This window comes from Pseudoliparis swirei, chromosome 23 (assembly GCF_029220125.1).
Source record: "Pseudoliparis swirei isolate HS2019 ecotype Mariana Trench chromosome 23, NWPU_hadal_v1, whole genome shotgun sequence".
Taxonomy (NCBI): domain Eukaryota; kingdom Metazoa; phylum Chordata; class Actinopteri; order Perciformes; family Liparidae; genus Pseudoliparis; species Pseudoliparis swirei.
The window spans coordinates 20478659-20490230 of record NC_079410.1 but is presented as its reverse complement, the minus strand read 5'-3'; the positions used below and the strand labels follow the sequence as shown (position 1 = coordinate 20490230).

The following is an 11572-nucleotide window of genomic DNA, read 5'->3' as shown; positions in this document are numbered from 1 at the left end:
TCCTTCTCTCTTTGTCCGCTGTGTGTTCTAATGGTTATCTCTTCCAGTTGCAACGACAACAGTTTTACAATTTTTCAGAATAAGAGTTTATTTATTTATGCGTGTGTGTGTGTGTGTGAGTGTGCGGGGGCGGGGGCATGTGTGTGTTGCCGGTCATAGTGACAGCAGAGCCTTTAAAGAGTCCTGTCAAAAGCAAGATTAGTGACTAAAGAGGGCCTCAGGGGGCCCTGTTTGAAAAAGTTCGTAGTCCCTTCCTTTTACCTCCGGCTGGGAGAGGATGAAATCCTCCAGGAGCAGTGATGCAAGAAGCACTCAGATCCCTACTTAAGACGACATGTATTCCACGCATGCACAACCATTCTGACATTTTTAAGAAAAAGTATCATCAGCTGAAATGTCATTGGAGCATGACATTTTAAAAAAGGATACACAATATGTAGAGATTTTAAATGGCTGCTGTGATGGATGTATTATCTTATATTTAGTGTAAATATGCATAGTGTGTATACTACCAACTATGCCATGGCCCTGTTGATGCTCTGCCCACTCCTCCTCTCTACCTCCATCTGCCTGATGGATAATGGAGGTCTGGATCATGGTCCATGACTACTACCATCTATTCATACACTGTCATATTCATTGAATGTGTTGTTACTCTGTAATGATTTCTTCTGTACACATGGCATCTATTGCACCTGTCCATCATGGAGAGGGATCCTCCTCTGTTGCTCTCCTGAAGGTGTCTTCTATTTTTTCCCTGTGAAAGGGTTGTTTGCTTTTATATATCATATTTATTCGAGATATATTTGTTGTTATATATATAATATAATATTATAATATAAATGTATTTAATTATCATTTATAATAATATATATATATATCGATATATATATATATATATATATATGAAATATATAATACTTTGGAAGAACTGTAACATTTGCTCCTGAAATGTAGTGAAGTGATGCAATATAAAATACACCACAGTTCGCTGTTCATGAATATTTGTATCTGAGCGCCAGCAATCTCACAGTTGCAGCCCCCTCGTGGGCTCTTATCCCACCCCGCGTCAGGTTTTTAAAGGCCAGACCGCGTAATGCTGCGTTCACACCAAAAGCGTTGCGAATTGTTTTAATTTTTTCTAAGGCGTGCGTTCATTCGGAACGTCGTTTTAAAAGATAACGATTGTCGCCGATTTCCACGTATTGTGGAAAATAGAATAAATAATAGATAGATCCGGATCTATCAGTTCCACGAGGATGGCCTGTGAGGTTTTGGGGTTTGAGGGCCCTTGGTCCGGCATTCCCAAAGCAGATGAACCGAGTGGAAATGACATGTCCTAGCCTCATGCTCTGCAGAACTCACAACTTGGGGAGTTTCTGGAGAAGGGCGATGTTTGTTGTAATTGTTCCTCGTGTGGGACAAAAGGCGGTGTCCTCTGGGTGTGTGCGCGTGCGCGCGCGTGTGTATGTGCGAGTGTTGTACGCTATGGTGGCGTAAAATACCGTTGATCTCGATTAGATTTACCTTGCTTCTGTTTCATTATGAGCCCCTACTCCCCCCCCCCCCCCCCAAAAAACCCAAACCAAGCCAAATAAATTAATTTGGGTCTTATATTTTTTACTTGGAGTTGTGTGGAGGTATAAGTGTGTGTTTGATTTTTTTAATGATTTGGATAATACGGTCTGCGGCCTTTCAACAGCGGTTTGTGGAGACACTTTGGTCTGATCCGCCTTATTTTGCCTTTGGCAAGCAGCGAGGATTTTATTTTGGAAGGGCGCTGCGTTCATGAGCCAACTTTCCAGTGTCCCTTTTATAAGAAATCGTGACGCACAGCATTGATGAATTAGTTTGTTTACATATACTGTATATATATATATATATATATATATATATAATACCATGGTATATATTTATGACAAACAGACAGTATGCATACTGTCTGTTTGTCACGTGACAGCAAAATGAGATTTTACATGTATATACAATTTCAGTTCTGTGGACGTATCTATGTTGAATGACAATGCAAACAGGTGAACCAGAGGCCACTCATGTACCTCGTTAATAAAATTAATTAAATCGTAATGTATCCTTACGCATGGCAACAAAGCTAACGTGTCAGTAGTCCCCTCAGTTGTCTATTTATATCTACTTTACTTAATTTGGAGAAACAAACTGACGGCCTTGAAGGCCACTGAACACCGAGAGGAGCGAGGTCCAGCGCTCGCGCTGATCCTCATTATTGTGACTCGCGTGACAAGCCGAGGCACTGCAGCCAATCAGCACGCGGTGTTGCGCGGAGTGGGAGGCAGACAGTGTCTGAGGCGGAGGCGCACAGCCCGCTGAGAGAGAAGGAGGAGGAACACACTCCGCTGCTCTCCGCCGACACCACCGCCTCCTCACAACACGGGAGGACACGAGCACCCAAAGGCGGGTTATTTTTAAGAGGGAGAGAAGACGGGAGGATAACCGATACTGAAAGGATATTAAATCAGTTTCCCGCCCCTTTCTTTTTTTGTTTATTTTTTGGTCGGAACTTCCTGGGTGTCGTTGCAGTTGTTTTTCTTTTCGAGTGCAGCGGTCTGTGCTGCACGTCGTCCAGTCTTGCGACGCGTTTGAGGACCGTTCGGCGGGGATGTAGCGGAGGGCAAACATACATAAAACACACCACATAAAGCCGCGTTACTCGTTGCAGCAGGAGTGGGTTGACATTATTCGAAGGTAAAAGACTTGTTTTTAAAGAATAAGGGGGGGGGGGGGGGTCAAACTGCTGTTGGTTTATGGGAACGGGTACTCTGCTAGTACACATCTCTTTTTTTCTTATCTTATATTTTATATTGATGGTGGGTCGCTTCGTGATGACCCCCGCTAGGAGGTCGTAGCCGAGTCGCTCTCTCTTATTTCCCACCACATCCCTGCACATCTCACCAATGATGACTATGAGCTCTATATCGGACACTTTGGCCCCGCCAGACCCCTCCAAATCGGCGTTTTTGGAGTTCGGCGGCCACGGCTACCCCGGACACCAGCAGCCCTCCCCAGGCCTATCCCACTACCCGGTCCACGGCCTGCATGCGGTCGGCCCCTCGCAGCACCACGGGCATTTCTCCTCCGGCGCGGCGACGTATGGTCGCCCCCTGGGCTACCCGGGCTATCACAGCCCAGTGAGCGCGCACCACCCCGGCACCTACCTATCCTATCAGCACGGAGGTCACGGCGGCCCGCCCGGACACAGCAGGCTGGATGATGCGGGTAGGTTTCACAGGACCTTTCTTAATAGAAAAAGATGCATGTTTGCACTCATGTTTTGTCTTCTTCACGTTTGTCCTATAAATGTGTACCCCGAACCTCAGCATGTGGGACCCGAACAACCGCGTGGACGTCGTGGTTGTTCGGCTTGTCGTTTTACTGACGGTGCTCCAAGCAAATAAAGCAAAGAAGGGGAAACAGCTGTTAGCCAATCTGAACCGTTTGTTTCATTAGGACGTTAATTTGTAATGGATGCTTAAACAAAACAAAAACAATATACACCACCGTTCAAAAGTTTGGGGTCATCCAGACAATTTCGTGTCTTCCATGAAAACTCACTTTTATTCATCAAATGAATTGCGCGCGCGCACACACACACACACACACACACACACGCCAAGAGGCCTGTAGTAATAACAGTAATAGTAATAATAAGAATAATCATAATAATAATGGATCACATCTGACACGATTATCGGAAATGTCTGTCGAATCCGATTCAAATAAAATGTTAATTGAGCCAGAAATACTTCTGTGTATTTAATAGATGTTTTATGTATTTTAAAATAAAATACCATACCAATAACATTCGGGACAAAACACACCTTTTTAAGAATACATTTTAAATATGCATGAAATTACGTTGAAAGCTTTTCTCGCTGACTTTAATTCACTGAACACCCATTGGAATATAGACTGAATATAGAAAGTGTCTTTTATATCCGATGACGTCCGTCTTGAAAAAAGTGATGATGCGGTAAAAACCAAAAAATAATGACGTTTAATATTTAATCCACTCATTTTATGGTATCCATCATTGATTTGATTTATTGGTCGTGAAAAGGAGCGATCCGCACTTCGCTGCACCCGGAAGTGGCTGCTTGTCAATCGTCATGTATGTTACATGACCGTTAACAGATTGAGAGAACGATCGTGTTCTACTGCTAATGATAATAATTATCTTTGTTTAAACATTCAATTAGAGAAAGATTTGACTGAAAGCACCCATATTTTTCTCTCGCACTGAATGCTCCACGTGCACGGCCATACCTGACTTCTACTTTTGTTGAAACAGTGGAGAGTTGGAACAAAAATGACAACGGAATCTACAAAAAAGTACAATTATTTCGTGATAATCAGTCAAATATGGAAGAACTCAAACTATGATTGTCTATGTATTTTTACATAAAGTGATTTAATCCCAACTCCAATGTGTGCCATTTAAAAAACATTTTTAATATGTGTTTACGACTGTAAATCATTTATTTAAAAGTTCAATTCAAAATTACATGTGAAAACATAATTTTTGTATGATCATAAATTAAATGAATAAGTGAAAAAAGCCACGCCTCAGCACTTTCGGCTGGTTTCTCGAAAAATAAAGAGCCGTTCATAGAAATAAAATAAGAACGCAGCACACACTTAATATTTACTTTATCACCATAATAATTCAATTTCCTGCTATTTCACACAAAATAGGCTTCATTTTGAACTAATGACATATTTCAGCAGTCTAGCATGAAACGTCTGCATTACGTCTGTCATCTGTAAAACGTTAAATACAATAAGGATATCATATTATTTGTGATTGGTGTTGACAGCATGCACAGCACTTCTCCAAATTCCCAAATCAGTCCAATTAAATTTCTTTTATTGGAGTTTTATAACCGCTATGAGGCCAAACTGACCCGGAACATGTCGCATCTGTTTTGAGATATAAACATCGTTATTTTTTGAGAGAGGGCATGTTTGGATTTAATAAGTGTTAGAACAAAAGAACAAATACAATTTATTGGGGAGGGGGGATTTTACAAGCAGGGTGGTCTGAGGGACCCTAAAAAAATATAGCAAAGCCAACAAAACATTTAAAAAATGTTGTTGTGCTGTTGTGAAATTTTTTTACACCCTCTCACATGTTTTGCCCTCAGTGTATGTGTGTGTGTGTGTGTGTGTGTGTGTGTGTGTGTGTGTGTGTGTGTGTGTGTGTGTGTGTGTCTCATCAACGCTGGTGTCGCGGCGCTGCCGGCTGCACGAGCCACGTCTCGGGTCCCAAGATCCGAGCGTCTTGTGGGGCCCTCTGCTCGTCCACAGCTGTCTCTCCCCCACCACACCCCTCCCCGCCACTGCAGGCTATGAGCTCATGTCATAACAAGAGATCAGCGTGGGCGGACGTACACAGTTGTACAGCTTTCTCGAGAATAATATGTAAAAGAAGTCTTCATGGCTGGCCTGCGTGTAAAAAAAAGGATTAATCTTTTCATGTAAAAAAAGAGGATTCATCTTTTAACGTGCATCCATAAAGCCATTACACTCGTGACATTATGTATTACGGCACCGGATTACACTTTGTGTCATTTTCTCCTCGAGCACTCGGCGGCATGGACTAAATCCACCAACACGTGTTCCTAACAGGATTGTTTTGCTCTCGCATCATTTTGTACAAAGCCTTTGTGTTTTAAAAACATAGGCACACATTCAGATGTCCCCTTGATGGTTAGGGTCCGAATTTTGCTGTCAGAAACGGTTCAGCCCATGTGTTCCTTTATGTTGGACAAAAAATATATATATACAATACCGGTCAAAAGTTTTAGAACACCTCAATTTCTTCAGTTTTTATTGAAATGTAAACCGTTTAATTTCTCAATGTACTTTGAAATTAATGCATAGAACAAATAAACAATTGGAGATAAAAAAAATAAGTAATGAAATTGTTTTGTTTAACAAAATGTAATCTACATGTTTGACTCATCAAAGTATAGCCACCTTTTGCAGATGTAACAGCCGAACACACACGTAGCAATGGAAATCAAATATTGTTCAGTAAGTTCTTCCCAACACTGTTCGCAGAAGTTCCCACATATGTGTTGCACTTGAAAAATGGGGGTGTTCTTTGTCCAATACAAATTTAGTACTTACCTTTTACGTGTCTTTTTTTTTTATGGGATAGAAATGTTGGTCATATTTGACGGTGGCTGTTATTCTTGGGGAGAAATTCTGTCTGCAGAAAATATTTATCTTGTGGCAAACTCTGCTCTTCTCCCTCCACCTCCTCATCCTCATCCTCTTCCTCCTCCTCCTCTCCACCACAGATCACGAGAAGCCCACAACGGTGATCGAGAACGGGGAGGTGCGGCTGAACGGGAAGGGGAAGAAGATTCGGAAGCCCCGCACCATTTACTCTAGCCTGCAGCTCCAGGCCCTCAACCAGCGCTTCCAGCAGACCCAGTACCTTGCTCTGCCCGAGAGGGCAGACCTGGCGGCCAAACTGGGCCTGACGCAGACCCAGGTGAGCGCTCACGTTTAGATGCCATACACTCTGACGTAAAGGTAATCTTTCATCCTTTACGTCACTTCCGGGAGTGAACAGTGGCGCGTTTAGCTGCCACTGCTCTCCGGTTGTCTTAACTGTAACTGTTTTAATGTGTTGTACGGAGACCTTGAGTGCCTTGAAAAGGCGCCTTATAAAATAAATGTATTATTATTAGTAGTATTACTCTGCAACGATGACTCGTCGTAAACATTCTTTAATTAACGTGAGTGCAAAATTAAGGAACATTTTGTACTTCAGGGTTCGTACGGTCATGGAAAACCTGGAAAAATCATGGGATTTTTAAATGGTTATTTCCAGGCCTGGAAAAGTCTTTGGAAAAAAATGCAATGCTACAAAATTTGGAAAAGTCATTGAAATTTGTTATATTCATATGTTTATTTTTGCAGTTTGAATAAAAGAATAAACATTTATATAAACATGTATTCTGTTAATCAAACTATTGTCTCTCATTCAATCGTGTCATTTAAGGTATATACTGTATATCGAGATTTCACAAACTGTTTGGTCAAGGAAATTTGGTGAAAAGTCATGGAAATCCTTTGGTCAACATGTGTATATACCCCTGTTTTATACTTTTGCGAGAGATTCAAATTAATTTTCAAAAACATTTTGCTGAAGGTAAAAACACATATCACAATTGATTTGATTGGTCTCTACTTTGTAACATGCTGAAACATCCATGTAATTATTACATCAATAGAGTTATTGTCACGGTGATAACCTTTTTTTAATTAGCCATGTTCTCAAAGGTGTTCCTCGCAGTTTGCTTACTAATTATCCGCCACGGCGGTGCTGGTTTTTGTTTTTCCTAGAGACGCCTCACTGTACACAGGTGTTGTCGGTCTGATGTCTGATAATAGTTTTTAAATAACTAAAATAATAATTGTGTTGCAGAACAGCAATTAAGTGCTCCGTTAATCCGCAATATAAATTATTTTATGTTTTTACGAAGCATTTTTCCATTAATGTTTTATTTTAGTGCCAGACGTAAACGTGACTCAACGTCGTACACCAACAACATTGCATTCAAAGCTGTGTTTTTTGCCTCCTCTTTCTGGTGACCCAATAAAGAGACGTAGAACAGCCTGTCACACACACACACACACACACATACACACACTCAGACACATATGTTGTGTGCATTTTCATACACGAATGGAAACATACATACACATACACACATGCACATACACATACACACACTTGCAGATAGCCATCGTGCACCACATCTCACTCCCGCCTTGGTGCCATTAGGCCGGCAGCCAACCTCTGAGCGCTTTCCATCGAAACTCTCACTCAGTGCTCCCAGACACTGCTGGGAAATGGCACGTTCGACCATTTTTCCTTGAAATGCGTTCTATCTCTATCCATCTCTCGCATGCATGCACACACACACACACACACACACACACACACACACATCGTGCACATACAGCTTAAACCGGCCCGCCAAATGGACGCCTTCTTTTTCTAAAAAATCACAGCAACCGTTTTCTTTTTTCGACCCAGTGTTATAAGAAGAAGCACACACACGCACAGACTCACCCAAATACACACATATACACGCACGGCGGCACCTGGCCTGCCTCCCGAGCCACCCTCCTTCTCCGCTCATGCCGGCGTTGTGGGCCACGGCGTCAGCTCCACGGTGCTGCTGCAATATGAAACCGATAATTAGGGCAGAGATGCTGTCACTGCGGCTGCATTAGCCCTAACGTGCTGTTGATGGACTGGTGGGCTCGCACTGCTCACTTTAAGGGTTCCATGAGGGCTCCGGAGGACAGCGGGTCTGTAGATTGTTGCACATCAAGGTTTCAAGCTGTAGGACGATGACGAGCGGGTGTTCTCCCTGGATACGGATTCACGGTTTTCGAAATATAGAAATAAGGAATAAACATAAAGTATTATGTTGTGTAATTACAATGGCATTGCTTCTTTATGGAGTGGCACATACATTTTATGCATTTATTTACCACCATCCACACTGAATTCTAACAGGCTGTGATTGATGTCAGCAGATGCACTGGAACAATAGCCATCAAATGAAATGTCACATTTCGGGGCTCATTCTTTCTACATATTTAGAGTCTATTAGTCTGAAGTTAGATTTGTATTTCAATAGAATAATATATCTTCCATTGACCACTTCAACCTTCTTCATAACTACCTATAATAAATCCCAGGGTAATAACTCAGAGGACTGTCAGCATGGCAGAGAAAACAGTTTTAGCCCTAGGCTTCTTCTTCTTCTTCTTCTTCTTCTTTTGCTACTTTGGGTGTTCGCTTTCTCTTTTTATTTTTTCTCTCCTCCTTCGCGGCGAAGCCGAGAACCAATTTGACACAAAGGTATTGTTCGCTGACTGCGTGTAATTATTTATGATTCATTTGTCCCTGCTAAACTGACAGGTTTAGCCCGAGAGGCGTATTTTTGTAATTTAATGCTCAATTTGCAAGCATGCAGGAAACTTGAGAACGTGCCAATTATGTGAACAGTGAACCGTCTGGAGTGAGCGTTCTGATCGGATTGTGTTCGTCTCGCCGACACACAAACACACACTGTTGTCATGATTCAAAGGAAGGAAAGCGCTTTTTAAAACTCAATGTTTTATGAAGCTCAAAATAACTGCATTGAATCACTGTGGTGTTCAGTATCCATCTCCTTATTACACATAAACATACAAGGACTAGCCATGAGCCTGCATCACAACAATAATGTGTGAGCTGGTATTCTGAGCTCCATGTGCTGGACTCTCCATCCTCTCCCCACGGAGGCGGGGTCTGTGTTACTCACAGGTACCATGACAAGCCCATTCTGGTATTTTCTGCCTGTTGTATATTACCACTTGTCAAGCCATCATGTTGAAGAATTAATGGTTCATTTGTAAAGCTCATTAGAACCTAATTGTAGGTTCCATGGCTGTATTGTCATCTGCAGTGGGGTTTGTCTGTGGTGAGGTATAGTCTGCATGTAATCATCACTCATTGTCTCGCTTGGCCTCCTGTCGTTTTGATATTTAGAATATTCACTTTGGCGCCTCATTATTTTTCATTCCAACTGCTGATTTTTTTATTTTAAAAAAATATATATATATGTTTACTTTGTAATGCCAGACAGACTCACCTGTTCACTGGAACGTCGTTCACTTCCTGGCGGCTATAGCTGCTGAGGAGACGATGCCAAGATTCTTTACTTATGCATAGATTTACACATCATATTTTTAAATGGGCACTTTAAAATGATTACAGCAAACACAGAAACAAAAATATGTTCTAATATTCTAACGTTAAACTGTAAAGAAGCGTTGCATACTTTGATAGAACAAATAAAATAAATGGCAGATGCAACCACAGAATGTTCTTGCAGCGCAATGGGTCGAAGACTTTGCTTTCCTTATATGTTTTCTGTAAGAAAAAAATGGTTCAAGCATAAGAGACATGCAATCTTTGGTGGCAGCAAAGCAACTACGGAGGAGGGTTCAGGTTTGTGTGCATGGCAACGACATGACACATCTTGAAGACGTGTCATGTCGTTGATAAGCTTAGCGGTTCAATCGGTGCATCATCAATCAATCCACTATATTTAGGGTTTTATCAATCAATAACTACACCGTATATTTTCCCAGGTTGCTCATATTCTGTTTTGTGATTCTGTATAGATTCTGCAAAACCCATTTTTAATCAATAGTGAACGTGCAAAGATGAACTCAGCCCACATGTTATTTACCCTCTCTTGGTAGCTCTGTAATTTCACATGTTACAGAACATGTGATGCCGATCCCAGCCTTCTGATTGTGTGTATGTGTGTGTGTGTGTGTGGGGGGAGGGGGGGGGGGCTGCTATATGACAGATTTGGTCAAAAGAATCCCAATATATGGTCTCTCTTACCGTATTGCATATGCAGCAAAATAGCGATATACACATATTCTGTTTAACTTGTTCATTCATTCTCATAATTAAATTATTCTTCGCTGCCGAAAATCGTAAAACGTTTCAACACGTTTATTTAATTTTAATTTTGTTTCTTTTTCAATCATGTTTTAATAGTATTTGTGTTTGTTAATGATCGTTTCCTTTGACAAAGAATATTCCTCTATGATACCGATAGAATACATTCCCCAATTTGAGTATTCACTTTTTCCTTTCCTTGTCATGCAGGTGAAAATATGGTTCCAGAACAAACGGTCCAAATACAAGAAGATCATGAAGAATGGGCCGTGTGGACCCGAGGGAGACCACCTGGCCCCCCAGCCTGCGTCCTCCTCCTCCCCCTGCTCACTGTGGGACATCAGCATGGCCGCCAAAGGCGCGCCAGTGCACTCTGGAGGATATATGAACAATTTCGCTCACTGGTACCCGGGACACCAGCAGGACTCCATGCCGAGGACTCAGATGATGTGACGCAGCACTTAAGGATACATTTATGGATTTATGCCAGCGAGCTGACTGGAGCTGTTAGGGACACACAGACATTGTCGTGGATGTGAGACGCACTGGAGGCAGAAATAACGTAACGGGCAGAGATCAATTGCAGAAAACAGATACTGTGGTTTTCCTTTTAACCTGGAATGGAGGGGGGAGGTGGGAGTGGGGATGCTGTAGCCAGGGGGGGTTCACACTCCTAATTTGTCAAATACCATATCTTTGTCAGCTGCCCTCTGCGTTAAAACGATGAAGCTCTCAGAGCCATTTCGAATTTGCAGGGTGATCTTTAGCAGCCGTGAGGGGAGTAGAGGAGGAAGTCAGCCTACTTAAAACGTACTCCTGTGTGGTGGTGGTGGTGGTGGTGGTGGGGTGGGGTGGGGTGGGGGTAGATGTAAAAGCACTGTTTGTGTCCTGTGTGAAACCAATTTATTGTGCGTGAAATTTTAACTTAGTCTGCGTCACACACGTAACGTACATAACTTACGTTAGCATACATAGCATCCCTAACTAAGTCGTGACAATAACTTAACTTCTATCAAGAACGCAACGTGTTGAGGTCTATCGGACTAG

At 42.1% G+C, this 11572-nt stretch overlaps 1 protein-coding gene across 1 annotated transcript; it reads left to right on the top strand.

Annotated features, from left to right (window-relative positions):
• The first annotated feature begins 2930 nt into the window (after nucleotides 1–2930).
• Nucleotides 2931–11110, top strand: LOC130189013 (homeobox protein Dlx4a-like). The gene is made up of 3 exons (XM_056407619.1): nucleotides 2931–3252; nucleotides 6339–6535; nucleotides 10736–11110. Exons 1-3 carry the CDS (start codon nucleotides 2931–2933, stop codon nucleotides 10976–10978), a joined length of 762 nt encoding a protein of 253 aa, XP_056263594.1. The 3' UTR covers nucleotides 10979–11110.
• Nucleotides 11111–11572: the final 462 nt, after the last annotated feature.